Source organism: Camelus dromedarius, chromosome 9 (genome assembly GCF_036321535.1).
Source record: "Camelus dromedarius isolate mCamDro1 chromosome 9, mCamDro1.pat, whole genome shotgun sequence".
Taxonomy (NCBI): Eukaryota; Metazoa; Chordata; class Mammalia; order Artiodactyla; family Camelidae; genus Camelus; species Camelus dromedarius.
Window position 1 is genome coordinate 46,985,704 of NC_087444.1, and position 21,364 is coordinate 47,007,067.

Here is a 21,364-nt window from a genome sequence, read left to right on the forward strand (position 1 = left end):
CTAAGATTCTTTACAGCTCTTGTATTTCATGGCGATGTTTTTCATCATTACCAATAACTAATGCTCATCACAAATTACACTTATTCCTTGCTTGGTTAGTCATAGTGATAGCATGTTTTTAAAGGAAAGCATTTGTTTGTTATTCAAAATTGGCAAGTTTTCAGGAGAAAAATGTGATTTGCAGATTGCATTCTCATCTTCCTTTTTCAAGTGATATTTTGAAATTGTTTATTACTTGACATATGACATATTAGAGAATCATCTGGTAAGATAAAATCCTCATGTAAGTATTTGGTATGAACTGTTTTTAATGTATTAAAATATTTTTGATACAATGCCAAGAAATAAGTATAACTTTAAGGAATGTTCATTTAAAAAATTCAGAATAAAATTTTTGCAATTAAATCTATTTGATCAGAGAGACATTCTATACTATAATATATTTATGTTGTGTCCCATTTTTGAAGTTAATATGGTTATAGGATGATGAACAATATAGTTTTAGCTGATGAATGTAATAGTCCTTCAACTGTGATGTAGATCAGTAGCCCGGAAAATGTAGGTGTCACCACTCCTGTGAAACTTCCACACCTGCCCTCCCCCAACCCCCGATACCATCCCGTTCAGATTCAGTCAACTTGAGTTTGAATTCAGAGACTCAGAGTTTGAATTCAGTGATTTTTAAAATATTAAATCCCTGAGAGATACTAATCTAATGCCTATTTAAAAGAAGAGTTGGTCCAGTTTTTGAAGATGATATTAACTGTTTTAGGAATTGGGTGATTCAAGTCTTTACAGTGTGATAGTCATCTATTATCAAAGTTTAAGGGAGCATTACTGACCACCCATAGACTCTCTGCAAAAAGATCTTAGGATGGAGATGAATTCTTCAGCTCTTTTTTTCAGTCTTATCATGTTGTTGACCAAGGGTGTGTGTTTACAGTATGCTGACCATGGTGGGCATTCCACCGTAGGCTGATAACTTTATCACTCCTGCAACATAATACAACAATGAATTGTGCACAAAGACCAACTATGATTCCCCGCTCAGTTGTCACTGTAGGCAATATACAAAAACATTTTCATGAATAAAAGGTTCTCAAAGACTGTTTTCATATGCAGATTTAATCATGTACACAGCCTCTACAAAGAAAATGGAGCCAGATGTGGTTTACCATTTATAGTTACACAGATGGCTCCAAGCATAGAGGAATACAGTAAATTCAAAAGGAATTCCTCATGAAACTCCAGTGGAATGTAATCCTAAATTTAGAGGGAAGATAGCAGTGGACTAAATTCAGAGTGACTTATGCTGATTTACACTAGTATTTTGTGGGTTTGGAAAAACCAGGCTGCTAAATTGTTCTTAATTTAAACACATACAGCTTCTGATGTTTCTGCCAGATTAACTGTTGGTGATCTTTTTGCTGGTACTAATGCTATTGGAACACTACTGTTTCTAATTTTTGGTGGCTGATATAATGTATGGTTGTGCCTATTTCATCATGCTAATTTTTTTTTCCAGGTAGTACATGTTTTTAATAATATGAGACACACACATGCATACACACATATACACTCACAAATATGCATATATATGTATGTATTTGGTGTATATAATTTGACCAGGCATGGAAATATGTTTGTTCTTTATTAAAAAATGAAAATGGAAGGGAATATTCTTTAGTATTTAAAGTACATATTTTATTTGGATTTCATTTAAACCTAGGTAATTCCACCTTTGATAAAATTAACTTTAAATATTGGTATATCAGATTCATGCATTTTTTAAGGTTCCGTATCCATATGTGAAATGAGAACATTGATAGAAGAAACAGATGTCATATTTAGAGAAACTTCTATAATTCCATTTATTTTTAAGAACATATTATTCTAAATGCAATAAAAACATTCAAACTATAAAATAAATACACAGCTTTATTCTTTTGAAAGCTGTGCCTCCCAGAAAAGTATCTCTTTTGCAATAAAACCTCAGACTAGCTGCAAGCAACATGAAGGGCAATTTTCAATAACAAGCTTCTTTTCCATTTACTTCATCAGTACAAAACCAGGTTTTGTATATTTCTGCTTCATTTACTGGGTTTAAAATAAGTAGTAGGGTCAAAGCTGCTGATAATTATTCAGTCATATCAAGCTTCACAGATAATAGTTTTCTGCTGAAGTTCAGATCGAGACCAGTTTTTCTAAAACCTGGCTATCACCTGGGGGCTTTATAAAACTATGAATTCCTGGGCCCCAGGACCTTCGTTTTTAATCTAGCACCAGTGTCTCATTTAGACCAGCATTCAGCATTCAGGAACCTACTGGCCTAAACAAATGTTTACTGTATACCTCCTGCATATCATTTAGTTATTTGCAGCTGGTTCTTTCAATATGCTGGTCCTGACCATTAGTAGATTTTAATCATAGTTTAAACTGCTCCACTTTTATTAAGGAACAATAATTCTGTCTACATCATTCTTATTAAGGTGTTCTTACTTGGTTTTCACCCCAACCATGTGTTAAAGTAAAACTATTTGTGCTTAGCCTATTGCTCTTTGCTTTTTAGGACAAAAACTGCATTATCACTGCTTCTTGATAATCAGAATTGCCGTCTTACAGTTCAATATGCTGTCATTTTGTGGCCAGTATTTTGTAACTTTGTTATTATCACAGACTCTTTAAAAGTTTCAGATTCTAGACTTAGAGATCAGGTGGAGAGTTCCATTTCTCCACATTAAGTGGGTTTATTCGTGGGAGAGAATGGTTTTGTCCGATGTCTACTGCTGAGGTTTGAAATTGCGGATTCCTCTGGAGTATGTACGGTATCTGAATTCCTTTACTAGTCCCACAAAAGCTGCTCACTGCCAACTTTTCTGACTTTAGAGCTCTAAATTAAGGCCAGTTCCTTTGCTCATCCCACAAACTCTTTCATGTTCCCTAACCGCAGCCTGAGAAAGGCGCCTTGGTTTCAACAGCAGCAGACCAGCATATGTTTACTTAATTCCTAAGACATGATGACAGTGGTCTCTGTGCCACTAAAAGCTTTTCTCTTTATTATTTTCGGTTGAAGCTGATTTCCAAGCTTTCCTTGCATGTCACGTGTGTTTTGCAGTGCCTTCAGTGCTGCCCATGAAGAGCAATGGAAGTTAAAGGAACAGCAGCTGAGAGTACAGATTGCTCAACTGGAGACTGCTCTGAAATCTGATTTAACAGACAAAACTGAAATCCTTGACAGATTAAAAACTGAAAGAGGTACATGTAAAATGACTACTGACTTATTCATTTCAGACATGCGTGTTATTCCCTGTTAGTCACTGACTCGATAAGTACTTTGGCGCCTACTGTTCTGCTGGGCACCTTGCTACGTACGGGGGACACAGCCTGTGTTAACAGCCATCCACTCTTAGGAGTTTATTGATTGCTCAGAATTTCTCTTTACTCAGTTTAGCATATGTGCCAAAGGAATTGTTTTTTCTGAGTTAATCCTGTTCAGGTTGTCTTTAATTTGTTTAATTTCCCTAAATTTATTCAACAGTCAACAAGTGAGTACCAGTTCATGCTAGGCACTGTTTTAAGTTCTGGGGATACAGCAGTGAGTAAAACAAAAACCTTGTCCTCATGCAGCATACATTCAATAGGGAGAAACTGACAATAATTATATAAATATGTGATACATCAGGTGGTGGCAAGTGCAGTGGGTTAAAAGGGGGAAAAAAGGCAATGTAAGACAACAGAAAGTGGTAGAAATCGTTGCTTGGATGTTTTTGATCTGGCAAACAGGGAAGATCTCTCTGACAGTGAGATGTCTAATTCTACTCTGTGACAGAGAACTTAAATACCAGGAAGCCTTGTCAAGATTCCCCAGCTAAAATAATAATCATTAATAAGTTTCAGGTCATGAATCCCAGATCTCACCCCTCTTGTCTCATTGAAGTAAAATAGTTATAATTAAAGTAGATGTCTGCTTTACTCTGTCATACACTCACATACACACAAATGCACAACCAGGGACATGAATTATTTGCTCCAAGGGTTGTATCTGTTTGCTCATCCACTAGATAAATCCAGTGATACAATAATAAGGTTGCTCCTTTTGAACATTCCCAACAGTTGCATGAGAACATGTAAAAGTTTAATGCAGACTCTGAAATTGGGAGGCATCTTATAATTGATAACATTTTTTAAATTATGGTCTGACTTTTTTTTCAACATTTTAAGAAGTCTGAAATTGGAATGCATCTAATAATCGATAGTCTTAATTTCAATGAAATATGTGTGCAATATTTATTTACCAAGTGCCTAAATTTGATGACAGATGGTTTATGAATTTTTCTCTAGAAGACTGTGAGAATAAAATGGTGACATGATTTCTGACTGGGTAGATGTTTAAAAGTTTTTATGTCAAAGATCCATCGTCCTGATTTTAATGTGTAGTATTGATTACTTAACAGAGTGCCTTATTTAGTAGTTGCTCAATAAATTCTTTCACTGAAGTGGAATTGCTCGATATTTCCTCTCTCTTTCTAAAGAAAAGAGAAATGAAATAAACTTTTCTTGTTTCTGTGCTTTCTGTACTTCCCTAGGTATCAAGAATTCCAAAACTCTTATCTTTAGACATTTGAATTGGTCTCTGGAAAGAAACTTGTAAGACGATAGACTCTTGGCAGTGTTTTTTTACATAACCTGTTTATTGCTGTTGGATTAATTCTGGGGGTTCTTTTAAATTACTGAAACTACAGTTGCTAAGTTATTTTAATGCAACTAGTCCATTCCTCATCTTGTTTTTTTTACTTTTTTTATGTCTTTTTCAGATTGTTTGAGTAATAAAAATAACTCATGTACCCTTTTTTTAAAGAGTCCAGTAAACAAAAAAATTCTGAAAAATCACTCAATCCCACAACCCTCGAGATAATCACAATTAATATTATTATGTGTATCCTTCCAGAGTTGTTTCTGTATGTATACATATAATTTTATAATGTGCTTTTTTATTTATTATGAAATTGTTCCTTGAGTACAAATATAAATTCACAACGTCATCATTTATAATGGCTGTCATAGTTTTCCAGTGTGAGGATGTACCATAGGTTGTTTTACAATCTTCTATTGATGAATTTTTAAATAGCTTCAGTTTTTTTAAATATCATGAACATCTTTCTACACAGATCTTTATGCTTCTATCCAATTATTTTCTTAAGAAAAATTGCTAGAACTGAATCTTTATTTTTAATGCAACTGTGATTCTAGTTATTTTTGCTTGAATACCTGAAATTTACAGGTCTGATAATTTAAGTTTTCTTTGTGAAAATGTTACAATAGATTATAAGAAAAATAGCACAGCCTCTAAACCAGTTTTTTTTTTTCCCCAGGGAAATGCTAAACAAAAAACTGAAACTGTCTATTTAAGGAAATCTTTTAATATTTAGAAAGTTCCTTTTTGTATTACAGATTTTGAAATTATTTAATTTTACTTTGAAGTCTCTTCACACATTTACCTTTTCATGTATCAAGTGTTCTTTGCCAGAAGATGTTTCCCTGGCTTCTTGTAGTCATTCATCTAACTGGCAAATTATTTTTAAAGAATACTCACCTCTTTATTCAAGGTACAAATTAGTTTCAGATTGTGTGAATATGTGGGGGAAGGATATGTAAATGCAGTTTGCATTTGGTTAATGCTTAAATTAACTGCATGTGTTTAAGGGCCTGCTTTTGAACGTTCCTTTCTATCTTTAGCTGAAATGCATAATTCAGCATAATGCATATGGTTATATTGATCACAGCTGAAGATATTAGCACAAAGGAGCTCTGAAAATTGTTTAGTTGAATTGTTCTCTGCACTCTGCTTATTAATGGTGTGCTTGAAGAACATAATTTTAAAAGAGTGAAATGTTATCTCATTTGGATAAAATGCTGTTTAGCTTAACCTGCTTTTTGTCAAATCATTCCGTAAAGAGGTTATTTTTCATCTTGTACAGGGTGCTTTGATTTTTCATATTATAATTCAGCAAGTCTATTTCCTCTCTGAACTGTAGCGTCTCCGTACTTTTTAAAGACCCAGGAGTTATATCCCCAATTAACAGTATAAGAAATGAAAAATATAGGAGATAATTCTACATAAAATTCAGTGGGAGAGTTACTGATATTCAGTAATATCTTTCTTCTCCCACTAATAAGTTATTTTCCCACTAATAAAGCCCTAGTTTTAAAAATATCAGTGAAGTGGGAACATAGAAATTGAAACAAAAATCAGTAAAGGAAGAAATATTTGAATAAGCTTATTTATACCAGTAGTACATTATTCTTAGGACCCTGCTCTGAAAAATTGAAAGAATAGAAAAACTAGAGCACAGAAATAATAGGCAGAATATGCTGTGTCTGAAGATGGAGCAGTCATCTTTACACTTTAGGTCCCCTCAGAACCCCTAAAAGTTTCACTGACCAGAGAAGGAAATTACTTTATCCTCGGGACCTTGATTTCACATCTTTCTGACCATATTTACCTTCTTTTTTGTTACCTAATCATTCTATCTGGATGTTGTTTTAACCTAATCAACATAAAACAAAGGATTCTACATACTTATTCTACTCTCTAACCAAAAGAGCAAATTTATCTCGTAAGAATTCATATTTATTGTTATCCTAAGTTTTAGTTTAGAGACAAATATTTGACCTTTAAATTTCTAAGTATTGTTCACATTTGGAAATTCTTTCATTTAGTTCACTTAATATTTATACTCTAGGATAACCTTTTAACCTTTCATCAATAAGAAAAATATTTACGTATTTGATATTAAAATGGCTATACATTCCCTAGGGTTACTTTTTTTTTTAACTTTTCAGGTTGCCAGGAAATATGTGATATTAAAAATATTCACATTTAGTCCATGTCTTCTTAACTGTGTGTAATTTACAGTTTTTACTTACATGTAGTATTTGTGGCTTGGGAACACAAAGCTTTATAAAAGCCAGAGACATTTTTGTATAAAATGCAGTCAGTGTGCAAATGTATTCATGTAAAGAATTCTTGGCAAATATGTTGATACCCCTTTTTTTAAGAAAAGGAAACAAAAATGTACAACTTGAATTGAGGACTTAAGATAATCATAAATCTTTTGTGAGCAGGATGAAATTAGTAAAGACACTTGGGATGACATGGTTTAGAGTTAGTCCATAGGGAACCAGCAAAGGGGAACACTTGACCACCACAGTGAACTCTAGTGAAGGGTATACTTAAGAACGTGGGACCAAAGAACTGATTTGTTAGCTAGCTATTATGCTTTTTTTTTTAAGTTAAGCATATTTAATGCAGGGAGTGAAAAATTAGTCTCTTTATGGATTTGCTGTCTTCTGTAGCTCTACCCTGTACCCCTGCTCATGGGTCATGGCGAATGAGCACGTAGGCAAACGTAACCCGTCTCCATTCCTTAATGATAGCTCTGAGTCCACGTTCTAATTAATAACATGAACGCAATGAATAAAGAACACGTGTGAATTATTATTGATTCTACCATGCACTGGTTGAGAATCCACTTCTCCTACCTTAACGGATTTATTAAAAGCAGGGTTGATGAAAATTATGGATCCAGAGTAATTACCAGAGAAATTATCTTGCTTTAACAAAAAGACTTTATGCTAAATTGGGAAAAGAAAATTCAAGGAAGTCAATTTTAAAAAAACTAAAAGACAAAAATTTTTTTTGCATGCCTTTCAGGACCCTTAATAAGTAAGTAGAAATCATAGATTTAGAAACATATTTTCTTAGGTATTTTAGATAGAATGTTCCTTTGAAGTCCCAGAGGCCACAATTTCCTTATATTAATACTGTGAACCTAAGTCTTAAGTTTTTGATAAGCAAGTGAATCATATGGTGGACACATGATAGTGTTCCTTTGTTCCTCACTCCCCTGCTGCCTTTGTCTAGGTGCTAGCTCAATTTCCCCTGCGGCCAGGACAATGCTGGATCGAGCTTGGTGTGTGTCATGAATTAAGTTAATTTAAAATGTGTTCCTATACCTCATTCTCACTTACCTTCCTAATTGTGTCAACTTTATTTTTAAGACCAAAATGAGAAAGTTATTCAAGAAAATAGAGAACTGCAGTTACAGTACCTGGAACAAAAGCAACAACTTGATGAACTTAAAAACCGCATGAAGTTTTACAACCAGGTGAACTATTTTCTTATTTAGGAAATGAACTCCAAATTTTTATCTAAATATTTTGTGTAAAGAAAACACTATACCACAAAGCAAAAGAATACAAATATATTACTTAGTTGATTAATTCATGCTATGGCAGCTTATGTTCCATGAGGGTGATCTGCATAGTTGGAATATCTCTTGTACTTTCCATTAATATCGTGAGCTTTTACTGACTGTGTCTTTTGCAGGAGAGTGATATTAATGCTGATGAATTGAGTGAAGCTCTCCTGCTTATAAAGGTAACTTTCTGAACGTCACTATGATTTTCATGTCTGCATATAACTGTTTCAGCATAATGCTGACCCTTATCTGTAACCTTTATACTGAGAGAATGAATTATTCAGGAAAGTGGTCAGGTGACATTTAGTTACAGCATATACATATTTCATAATGACATCAAAATTACATTAAAGTAGACCTCAAAAACTCTTATTTAAAGCACTTTCTCCAAGTGTAACAAACATTTTACTTTTATGTGCCCCACTGTAAAACTAATCAACAATTTTCTTTCCTGAGACACCTTGGTGCACCCTATTATCTTAAGTAAAATATTGAATTATATATGTCACCAGAAGAAATTTTCCAGTTCTGGGATATTCTGTTATTTACAAAAAGACACAAGAAAATATATATCTTTCCTTTTAGATTATCACAGTGTAGATTTTAATCAAATGAAAAAATAGGAATAAGTGTTCATGATTCTTTAAGTCATGAAGTAATAAACTTTTTTATTTCTCTGTAGTTGTTCCAAATATCTCCCCAAACATATATTCTACATCAGGACTATTTTATTCCTGATAGGAAATGGAAATATATCTGTTTTCAATTAATGATTGTTTTCTTGCTACATCCGTATTAATTCACAATTACATTTTAGAACTCTTGGTAATAAAACATGTTTTTATTTTAGGCTCAAAAATCACAAAAAAATGGAGACCTTTCTTTTTTAGAGAAAGTAGACAGTAAAATTAATAAAGATCTAGAGCGTTCCATGAAAGAGCTGCAAGCGGCTCATGCAGAAACAGTGCAAGAACTGGAAAAGACAAGAAACATGCTAATCATGCAACATAAAATTAATAAAGATTATCAGGTAATGTAATACGCTAAATTGGGAGGGTAGGTTTTTTATAATTTTCTACTAATGATTGATATTTCTCAACAGTATCATGTATTCTCAATCTGTTATCATATATTACCACATGCCTGGAGTTTAGCCTTGTAGCTAGATACTTAGACTAAATAGTTTAAAAACAAATTTTTTTTTTTTGAGTCCTTGGTTTTAGAGAATGAATAGTGGCAATGAATTCCCCCTTTACGACTAGTGTTAGCTCATTCTGCAAATGGGTTATAGTTCTCCTGAAGTCCTGCCACAACCACATGTTATATTAGCTTTTAACAAATGGGAATATTACCTCCTTAAAAAGGAATCCAGAGTTTTGTTGATTTTACTTCTGATTTATGACCATTGCCAAGTATAATTTTCTAAACTGTAAGCTCTTTGAAGTCAGGAAACGATGGCTTACAGCTCCTGGTATGCCTAGGATCTAGAAAATGCTTGAATCTTAGTTGCTTTAAAAAATGAAAGTGGAACTAATTGTAAGTAATGAAACTTGTTATCTCTATTTTTTTAGATGGAAGTTGAGTCAGTGACCCAGAAGATGGAAAATTTGCAGCAAGATTATGAACTCAAAGTGGAACAGTATGTTCATCTTCTTGATATCAGAGCTGCACGCATCCAGAAACTAGAAGGTACAATGTGCACAATTCTTTGTCCACAGTTACTAGAGGAATGATATTTATAAGAGTTGAAAATATCATCCAAATGTACACTCACAATTTCTTTTTGCTCTTTTTTTTCCAGTTTATTAACTATAATAATAATTTATCAGAAAGGCTGCTTTTATCTGATAATTTTCTACTCAAAAATTTTTAGTAATTCCCTGCTACTTATTGAATTCGGTGTTGCAGGCAAGATTTCAAAGTACTTTATACAGTACTACAGACTAAACGTAACCACGTCATTTCTAACTTCTCCTCTCAGCATTTCTAACTTCTCCTCTCAGCAAACTGTGCATCTCAGTTAAATTAATCTGCTTGCTCTTTGTCAGATTCATCTTGCTCAGTCCCACCACCAGGCCTTTGTCTGTTCCACCTGAACCTCCTTTCTACCTTGGCTCCAAGATACACCCTTCCCTGCTATGAATTCTACATAAATGTGCACCTGTGCCAGGAATCTGGCTCCAATTACTCTATCCGTCCCTCTACTTGAAATGCCGTTACAGTGATTTTCAGATTTTAGCAAGTATGAAAATTACATGGGAAACTTGTTTCAGAGGTAGCTTCCTGGGTTCTACCCCTGGAGATCTTGGGGCCCTTGATTCTGTGTGTTTTGCAACAACTCCAAGCAATTCAGATGCAAGTGCAAGATTGTACTTTGAAAAACACTACCTTAGCACTTACCACTGATACTCTCATGTAATCAAAAAATATATTTCAGGGTTTTATTATTTAAGTGTTTTTCACTGTCGGAGTTTTGTATGTTCTCTGTGACGACATTATAAGTTCTACAGTGATAAGTACTTTGTCTCTCTTCATGTTCTCTGCCATGCAGTACCTGAATTCAATGAACTACGCCAGCAGTAATTTTACACTCTTAAAAATCACTGAGAACCCAAAAGGCCTTTTGTTTATATAGATTATATTTATATTTATCATATTAGAAATTAAAAGTGAGAAATTTAAACAATATTTGTCATATTAAAATAATACTAAGCACTTTACATGTTAACACAGATTGCAGTATTTATTTTTTAAAAGCTGTATTTTCCATACAAAACAAAAGTGACAAGAGTGCTATTGTTCTAAATTTTTTTAATTGTTTAACCTTTTTGCAAATCTTTTTAGTGTCTCAACTTAATAGAAAACAGCTGGGTTTTTATAGCTGCTTCTGCAGTCAATCTGTAATGAAATCACACATCATATAGGTTCTAGGAAACTATATTATATACTTGTAAGAGAATAAAAATGAAAAAGATGTATAACATCTTAGTATTATTTTAAAAATAGTTTTGACCTCACAGACCTCCAGAATAGTTTTAGGGACCTTCAGGGGTTCCCGGACCACACTTTGAGAACCATTACTCTAAGCAGAAGGGTTTAAAAACATCTTTATCTGACTGAACAAGGTTTTCCAGAGTTAAAGAGCAGTGTGTTCCTTTTATTTCAAGTAGTACTCAATAAAAATTTGCTTAATGTAATTTTCCTGAATAACAAGGCGATCACATAGTTTGAGACTTCATTCCTTTGAAGTCCCACTAAATCTTTACCAATATATTTTATGTATCTCCTAAATTCATTGATTCATTCCGTAAACATGCTCAAGTTCCTAATGCATCCTACGCAAAGTGCTAGGCAGTGAGAATACAAATAGGAAAAAAGCTCAGGCACCCTCTCCGGAAACTCGTGCGATGTGAACAAGTAAGTAGACAATCACACTTTACTGTGAAGGGTGTGAGGCCAGGAAAATGCAAGAGCTACCATGGAAACTTTGAGGAGAGAATGTCTGTTTATTCCTGAAGGTTCAGGGAAGACTGCACAGAGCAGGTTTGGAGTCTTTAAAGATGACAGAATTCACCACTGAGTAAAAGCAATGAAAGGCTCCCCAGGCAGTAGATGAAGCCCTGTAAAAATGCCCTAACTGTAAAACACTGCCATTCATTTGTAAAGCTGCCTGTGGATCCATCTATTTGGAATTCAGGATTAGTAAAGGGAGGAGAAGCTAGAAATAAGGCTGGAGAGAACCAAGTCTTGAAGGCCCTGTGTGCCACCCTGATGAGTTTGAACCTTATTAACCTAGAGAAGCACCAAGGAATTTTTAAGGTAGGGAGTAGTACACCCAAAACTGCATTTTGGAGATTCTGCTAGAGGTATTGGGGAAAATGAGTAAAATTTGGAAGAAGGAAGCAGTTTGGATTCCATTAATAAACTGGGTAGTAAACACTCAGAGTATAAGTAAGGTAGCATCAGTGGAGATACAGAGGACAGGGACAAATGGATAAAGACTTAGGAAATGGTTTTGAATAACAGTTACACTACAGATGTGGGGAGAATAAAAGAAAAAGAGGAAACTAGGATGACTCTGTGGTGTGTAGCTTAGGCAACTGGATGAATGCTAACAACATCACTTGAAATTCAAAATACAGAAATAACTAGGAGAGAATATGATACATTCTGCTTTGGATATACTGAGTTTGATGAGCCTAGGGGCTATCTAGACAGAGGGCTCAGTAAGCCACTAGATGTGTGGGTCTGGAATTCAGGAAAGAAATCTAAATTAAAAATAGGAATATGAAGGGATGCGGGTATAGCTCAGTGCTAAAGTGCATACTCAGCATGCGTGAGGTCCTGGGTTCAATTCCCAGTACCTCCGTTATATATATATTTGTGTGTGTGTGTATTCTTTTAAAAAATGAAAAGAAATATGAGTTTTCAGTATATTGATAGTAACAGAAGTCATAAAAGAGGATGAGATTACCTCTGAGAATATGTAGACTAAAAAGAGGATAAAAAGAACCCCAGCAAGCTGGCAGAAAAAGAGAAACCCTTAAAGAATGAGAAGAGAGGTAGGAGGAGAAGCAGGGCAGACAATGTCATGGAAGCCAAGTCAGGACAGAAGTTCACAAAAGAGGAGTGTCAATTAAGCAAAGAAGTCATCCGGGTCAATTAAGCAAAGAAATCAAGTAATACAAAGACCAAAGTCCATTCGATCTAGCAGATAGCAAAGGTGACCTTTCCTGGAGTAGTTCCATGAATAAAGTTTGGAGGGTCTGTTAGATGAGGAATTGGAGACACAAGTATATGTTACTCTTTATAGAAATTTGGATGTCACATGGTGGGAAATGTGTATCTAGAAAGAGATAATATCTTTTTGTCTATTTTTTATTGAAGTATAGTTGATTTACAACATTATATTAGTTTTGGGTCTACAGCATAGTGATTCAGTATTTTTGCAGATTATACTCTATTGTAAGTTATTACATGATAATGGCTATAATTACCTGTGCTATACAGTATATCCTTGTTGCTTATCTATTTTATACATACTTTGTATCTGCCAACCTCATACTCCTAATTTGTCCCTCCCTCCTTCCCTCTCCCCTTCAGTAACCACAAATTTGTTTTCTGTATCTGTGAGTTTGTTTCTGTTTTGTGTGTACATTCATTTGTATCATTTTTTGATTCCACATGTAAATGATACCATATCATTTTTTGATTCCACATGTAAATGACACCATACACTATTTGTCTTTCTCTGACTTATTTCATTAAGTATAATATTCTCTAGTTGCTTCAAATGGCAGAATTTCGTTCTTTTCATGACTAAGTAATATTCTATTGTGTAGGTATACCACATCTTTATTCATTCAGCTGTTGATAGACACCTGGGTTGCTTCCATGTATTGGCTGTTGTAATTAGTGATGTTATGAATATTGGGGTGCATGTATCTTTTCAAATTAGCGTTTTCATTTTTTCCAGATATATACCCAGGAGTGGAATTGCTGGATTATATGGTAGTTTTATTTTTAATTTTTTGAGGAACCTCCATACTATTTTCCACAGTGGCTGCACCAATTTATATGCCCAGTGAAAGTGTACAAAGGTTCCCTTTTCTACACCTCCTCTCTAGCATTTGTTGTTTGTAGACTTTTTGACGATAGCCATTCTGACAGGTGTGAGGTAATATCTTATTATGGTTTTGACTTGCATTTCTCTAATAATTAGCAATGTTGAGCATCTTTTCATGTGCCTGTTAGCCATCTGTATGTCATCTTTGAAAACATGTCTGTTTAGGCCTTCTGCCCATTTTTTGATCGAGGTTATTTTTTTTTGTATATCGAGTCTTATGAGCTGTTTATAGATTTTGAATATTAATCCCTTGTCGGTCACATCATTTGCAAATATCTTCTCCCATTCAGTAGGTTGTCTTTTCATTCTGTTGATGATTTTCTTTGCTGTGCAAATGCTCTTAAGTTTAATTAGGTCCAATTTGTTTATTTTGGCTTTTATTTCTTTTGCCTTAGGAGACAAATCCAAAAAAATATTGCTACAATTTATGTCAAAGTGTGTTCTGCTAATGTTCTCTTCTAGGAGTTTTATGGTTTCTGGTCTTACATTTAGGTCTTTAAACCATTTTGAGTTAATTTTTGTATATGGTGTGAGGGAATGTTCTAATCTAAAAAGAGATACCTTTTTTAAAAAGCAGCTTTGTAGAAATACAGTTAACATACTTTAAACTGCACGTATTTAAAGTGCACAATTTGGTGAGATTTGACCTATGTGTATACCTGTGAAACCATCACCGTAATCAAGATAATAAACATATCCATTATTCCCCCAAAGCAGAAAAATATATGTACTTTAATGAGCTGAAGGGAAGGAGCCAGTGGAAAGAGAAATTGACTTTACAGGAGAGAATATAATAGGAGCAGAGAGCCGAAGGGGCAGGTGGAGTCTAAATATTTACCTCAACTGTTCATTCAAAGGCCTTTTTTCTCTTTTTTTCTTTTTTCTTTTCCCTAGTTTAGCCTGTATTACCACTTAAGTTGTGATTTTCTTGTTTAACAAGTGATGTCAAAATAAATGATGAATTTCTTTATAATGCAATATTGTTTACAGAAAAAATAGTGTAGTCACAGAATTTTAGATTGAGACTACTCACCAAAAGCACTCAGACTTTCTACCACTTTAAAAGCCAACTTGTGTCTTTATACGTCAGTGGTTTAAAACCTCTAAACTGTGTGTCTTCTCTTGCAGCCCAATTAAAGGATATTGCCTATGGCACCAAGCAGTACAAATTTAAACCGGAAATCATGCCAGATGACTCTGTTGATGAAATTGATGAAACCATTCACTTAGAACGAGGCGAAAACCTATTTGAAATCCACATCAGCAAAGTAACCTTTTCTTCCGAAGTTTTACAGGCATCTGGAGATAAGGAGCCTGTCACCTTCTGTACTTACGCTTTCTATGATTTTGAACTACAGGCAACTCCCATAGTGCGGGGCCTTCATCCGGAATATAACTTTACTTCTCAATATCTTGTTCATGTTAACGACTTATTCTTACAATATATTCAGAAAAATGCTATCACTCTAGAGGTCCACCAAGCTTACAGCACAGATTATGAAACAATTGCAGCATGTCAATTGAGATTCCATGAAATTCTAGAAAAAAGCGGTCGGATATTTTGCACAGCAAGTTTAGTTGGTGAGTACAGTCTTATAAGCTTAGAATGTTTGAATTACTGGTGAGTTTATATGGCGTTCCACATTAGTATCGTCTCTTACTGATTCCACGTGCCTTTACGGTAAGGACAGCGTTCTCTGAGTTGCCCACAGTTGTTTGGACTATCTTCAGTGTCATTGATAATGTCAATACAGTGGCTATTAATTTTTAAAGCTTATTAGTGCAATGTTTATTCACTGTATTTATACTTTGTTTGATTAAACATTAATTATAGTACATTTATCAAATGTTTTTTAAGAGCTTATCATGTTAGCACTCACTAGGCACTGGGAATACAGTGATCAGTGATAAACAAGACAGACAAAGCCCCAGCCCCCATTTAGTGTTCCTTCTAGAGGGGAAGACAAGCCATAAAACAAACATCCATATCATCAGATACGAAGAAAAATGATCAAGGCAAGAGGTTAAAGAGAGAGATGGAAGGTTGCTAATTAGATAAAGGCTTCCTTGAGGGGGTGACACTGGTAAAGACCTGAATAAAGATCCGTGCCAGGACCCAGGGGAGGAATGTCTCAGGCAGAGGGAACAGCAAGTTCAAAGGCCCAAGGGAAGAACAAACCTGACATGTTGGAGAGTCAGCAGGGAGGCCAGTGGCTAGAGCAGAGATGAGACCAAAGCAGTAGACTGGGACCAGATCACACCACAGAGCCTTGGTGAGGAGTGTGGACTTTTTTTTCCTCTGCTTGATGCATGTCATTGGACAATTTTGAGGAGGGTAGCCACACGATCACACATAGCTTTTAGAAAACCACCCTGGGTGCTGTGGGAAGAAGAGTCTATAGGAACCAAGAGGGAAAATAGGACCATTATCAGGCTGTTGCATTAATCTGTGAAAAGATGGTGGTGGCTCAGATTTAGATGGTAATGAAAGTGGTGACAAGAAGTGGTTATATTCAGTCTCTATTTAATTAACTATTCCTTGAAGACTTGCTCATCAGTTGAATGTAAGGTGATGAGGGAAAAGAGGAGGTGAGAATTTCTGGTGTGAGTAACTAGGAGAATGCTGAGGCCATTTATTGAGATAGACCTGGAAAAGGAACAGATTTCAAGAAGAAAACTAAAAATGGTGTTTGAACAAGTTAGATCGATCTGCCTGTTAGACAGCCAAGCGGAAATGTCACCTCAGCAGTTGGATGCACTGCTCTGAAGGTCAGGGACAGAAATAAGAGAGTGGGAGTCATTAGCATACAATATATTTTAAGCCTTGGACCTATGATAATTTCACATACAGAGTGAACATACGTGAAGAAGAGAAGGTAGCCAAGGACTGAGCCTTGAGAAACTACAAAATTTAGAGTTCAGGAAGAAGAGGAAGAACTAACAAAGGAGACTGAGGAGTGGCCAGTGAAGTGGGAGACAAACCAAGAGCATATAATATCCTAGGGCAAAGTGAAGAAACCATTTCAAGAAGGAAGGAGAGTGACTTAGGTTCTGGAGAGGAATTTTATTTTATTGATCGCATAGGCAGTACATTCCCATGATTCGAAAAACACAAGTTTATACGTTAAAATGTCTGTCTCCCACCCCTGTCCCCCACCTACCCTGGGTTCCCTCACCAAAGGCTGTGCGTTCTTCCAAAAGAATTTTATGCATATACAAACAAATATATGTGTGTGTCAACATTCTTTTAGGACCTTTTTCTTAACGATTGCTCCTAGAAGCCATAGAGGCAGTCTTCACAGAGGGAGAGAATTGAGCTGCTGAGTTGTAAGGAGTTCTGAAGGTGTGCAGGGCAAACACGCAAGTGGGTATTACATAACGTTTATATATGACAGAGCTATGGTGCTTTTCCCCGTGCTTATGGCACAGTACAAAAATGGGAAGGTGTCAAAGATTTCTTGAAAGTTGAACTATAATGTGGAATATCACATTTATAAGTTGAGGTTTCATATGGTATGTGTCAGACTACACTGAGTACAACTAGTAAAAAAAAAAAAAAAATACCATAGCATCAGAAAGAATCTGTGGAGTATTTGATTCAATGTTTAGATTTTTCTTTCTATTTTAGAAGGATTGAAATAGAGTAAATTTGACTCTCTCAAACCTAGTTTGATATAGTTATTTAATCATATTTAACACACAGTGAAACTCATACTTGCAGGAGTAACTTTATTTTCTTTATCTCTGTTATTTGCCAATCACACATCATTTGTGCAAGTCATGTATTTTTTTACTCAGTATAAAATGTATTGTTTCCATGCATAATACCATTGATGTATTTTTACTGGTATATATTTTGATTTATGGGACTATTTTAACAGTGAGATACGTATTGGTTTGTAGGAACTAAAGGAGACATCCCAAATTTTGGCACAGTGGAATACTGGTTCCGATTAAGAGTTCCCATGGATCAAGCAATTCGACTTTATCGAGAGCGGGCAAAGGCTTTGGGATACATAACATCAAATTTTAAGGGGCCAGAGCAAATGCAGCAGGTAAGCTTGTTTGACTTTAAGACCCTTTTATGACACAGAAATTTTATAGTGTTTTTTTATATTATCATGCTTTAAACTGGAATTATTTTCTTTCACAGCCATCAAGTGGCTTTTTTTTAAACTTTTTATTTTGAAATAATCATAGACTTACAGGAAGTAGCAAAAGTAGTCCAGAGGTCCTGTGTAGCCTTTACCCAAGCTTCTCCCAATTGTAACATTTTATATAACTATAGTATGATATCAAAACCAGGAAATTGACATTGGTACAACACTATCAGCTAAGCTACAGACTTTATTCAGATTTTGTACATTTTACTTGCACTTTTGTGTGTGTGTATAGGAGGAGGCAGAGTTCTGTGCAGTTTTATCATGTATATATAATCATGTAACTGCCACCACAATCAAGATACAGAATTGGTCTGTCACCACAAAGGAACTCCCTTGTGCTAGCCAGGACATTTTTGAGAAATAGAATTGCAGTACTACTATTACACATCAAGTGACTTTCATTGCAATTTCTCCTGTTAAGGGAATTAATAACTATTATTGGACCCTCAGTTATTCTCCTTCTTTCCAGCTGTCTCAGAAACTGTTAGGTTTCTGAAATGCAAAGTAGAATATAAAATGAATGTTCTTTTACATGAGAACTGGAAGTTAAAGTGCAACCCCTCAGGCATTTCCCAAACTTTGTTTCATGGAGTCTTAATAGCCGTATTTCCAAAAGAATTCCATGATCCAATAAATGTAGAAAACACTGAATTGAGCAAAATTAAATGGGATCCTTTAGGACTTCTCATGTATAACATGAATCTCAAGAGGAAGCATAAAGTATACACTTATGTTGAGTAATAAAGGGATAGAATATAGTAGAAACATTTTGGAATGTCTGCTCAAGTCATGTTTCTCTTTTTTCGTTTGGAGCTACCCTCTCTCCTGATCCGTGGGACTGGGCCAGCTTTACGTTTGTTCGTCTTGCTCTCTCCCACTCCTCCCAATTATAGCTAATGATTCAGGAATGTCCACCTGCCCCCAGCTGAGCCAATCAGATTCTGCTTCTTGAGAGCAAGAGAAAGCACAACTTTCCATGCCTGGAACATGTAAGGTTGGGAGCTGTGGGGCAGCCATCTGCTACCATGTTAAATGGCAAAGGAAGAAAATGGGACTAGGGGAGAAAACTGGAAACTAGATGGAGAGTAAATTCTGGTAGCTTTCCAGTCCCATCACCTTCCTAAGACTGAATCACATTTCTGCTATGTAGTTCTACGAAATAACCCGATAACCTTATATTAAAGTCTCATTTCATTGTATTTGCTGACTGGAATTAGTTTCTATGACTTCCAATTAAAGAACCGTGACTAATATAACACTGATTTCCCAAACTTCAAGAATGGCACCCATTCCCCAGAGGGAACTTTCTGGACAAATATTCTTCAGAACATGCTTTGGGAAATGCTGTTACAGAAAAGGAAATTAGAAATAGAGAAACCACTGTATTTATTTGGTTTTGTAGTTTAAAGGGTTTTGGACTCCCAGTTCATGGCTTGAATAAGTCACTTACTGTTGGAATTTCACCTTTTGTGGGTAGACTTGGGAAGAGAAGTGGAGAAGGTACTTTGTAAATCATTCCACTCAGCTTTCTATTGCCAGATGCAGACTAGCCCTGGGAAAGCAGTATTATGATTCCCTTCTCAGATTTCCCCTCTCCACACCACCAGATGTCTCCACTAAGGAGATTATGACTATAGTTCTGTTTTTCCTTCTCCAATAAAGTTCTCTAGAGTCAGACGTTCCAGATGTTGAATCCAGTATCAAAAATTCAGTGAAAGAGTGGTCCCCTTGTGGAAGGTGGAGAATTCTCTGACACCACAAGGCCCTGCAACACTGCATTCCTGGTCCCAGATCACGTCAGCCGTGGTGCACTTAGCAGTTAGTCAGTGTGGGTGTTTGCTGTGATACTTGTGCACCGGCTACCTGAGTAATAGTTCAAGAAAGGGCCATGAAGTAGTTTCTGACTCTGCCTGATAACTCCCTTTGCTCATCTCTCTTCTGAAATGTCCTCCCAAGCCAAGGTTTTACCTCTGCAGGGTTTATCTCTCACTCTGTTCCCTTGTTCTTATATAGCAGTTGAAATCTGATATACTAGCTAACCTTGGCCTCAGGTATCTGTTCCCCCAAACCCCATTGGTTCAGGATGAGGGCCAACCCAAATATAACAAAATCATCTTTGTGGATGGGTACCATCAAATTCATTGGATTCTCACCTAAGAATGGGATATGATAGGAATAACTGGAATGGTTGAAGGATTAGCTCTAAATAAAATTGTGAACCAGGAGACATTTGTCTTTGGACCCATCTTTTAACACTTTACCTGTTTATTATTAAATAGAATTAAATAACATGAGATTAGCTATTTTCTTGGCTTTATTTGGTTTTAACAGCAACCTCTACATGTTTGCTCAGTCTTGATGTTTGCTGCTAATAACATCTGTACACATGTTCTAGAGAATATTGGTTTTGAATACGAGTTAAGAGTCCTTAAGTGAGAAGTTCACTATGAAATAAAAATATGCAGCTTTTTGTTCATTTGTGAAACTATTTTGTTTGGGGGTTGGCAGCTGCTTTTTATCTTTTCATTGTATTATTACTATAATATAAATATGTATGTTTTTCCAGTTAAGTCAGCAAGCACCCAAAACTGCTCAGCTCAGTTCTACTGATTCCGCAGATGGCAACTTAAATGAACTTCATATTACAGTAAGATGCTGCAACCACCTGCAGTCCCGAGCAAGCCACCTGCAGCCACACCCATATGTTGTGTACAAGTTTTTTGATTTTGCAGACCATGATACAGCCATCATTCCCAGTAGCAATGATCCACAGTTTGATGATCACATGTGTTTCCCAGTGCCAATGAATATGGATTTGGATCGATACCTTAAGTCAGAGTCTCTGAGTTTTTATGTGTTTGATGATAGTGATACCCAGGAGAATATTTACATAGGAAAAGTCAATGTGCCTCTGATTTCACTGGCACATGACAAGTGTATTTCAGGTAAGCATATTTCTTGAATCCATGAAATTGTAAAAAAGCAAACAACAACAACAACAACAAAATTATACCTCAGCATTTTGGATGTGATCTGTTTATAACTAATCTTCCTAGCCTTCTTAGGTAATCTTAAACTTTGGGTGTATAATATTATATTTTTTCAGTTATTTTCTTAGTTGTTGTTGTAGAGATTATAATATGCATCTTAACTTACCTCAGTCAACTTGAATTTAAGACTAACAACTCTATTAAAATTTAGAAAGTCTGCTCCAACATAATTCCATTCTCTCCCCCTCCTTTGTAATATTATTGCCATATATATGTACATAGTATGCCTGTATATGTTATAACCCAACAACACAGTGTTGTAAT

The 21,364-nt window shown here is 35.4% G+C and overlaps 1 protein-coding gene across 4 annotated transcripts in view; it reads left to right on the forward strand.

Moving 5' to 3' along the window:
* The window catches only part of RPGRIP1L (RPGRIP1 like), a 91,292-nt gene that overhangs the window by 27,477 nt on the left and 42,451 nt on the right, over nucleotides 1-21,364 (forward strand). For all 4 annotated transcript variants that reach the window (XM_031458434.2, XM_031458436.2, XM_031458435.2 and 1 more), the window contains exons 10-17: nucleotides 3,116-3,255; nucleotides 8,062-8,168; nucleotides 8,390-8,440; nucleotides 9,112-9,291; nucleotides 9,833-9,950; nucleotides 15,016-15,468; nucleotides 17,791-17,942; nucleotides 20,617-20,995. In XM_031458434.2, the coding sequence (XP_031314294.1) occupies nucleotides 3,116-3,255; nucleotides 8,062-8,168; nucleotides 8,390-8,440; nucleotides 9,112-9,291; nucleotides 9,833-9,950; nucleotides 15,016-15,468; nucleotides 17,791-17,942; nucleotides 20,617-20,995 (1,580 nt within the window). The remainder of the gene's footprint in view (nucleotides 1-3,115; nucleotides 3,256-8,061; nucleotides 8,169-8,389; nucleotides 8,441-9,111; nucleotides 9,292-9,832; nucleotides 9,951-15,015; nucleotides 15,469-17,790; nucleotides 17,943-20,616; nucleotides 20,996-21,364) is intronic.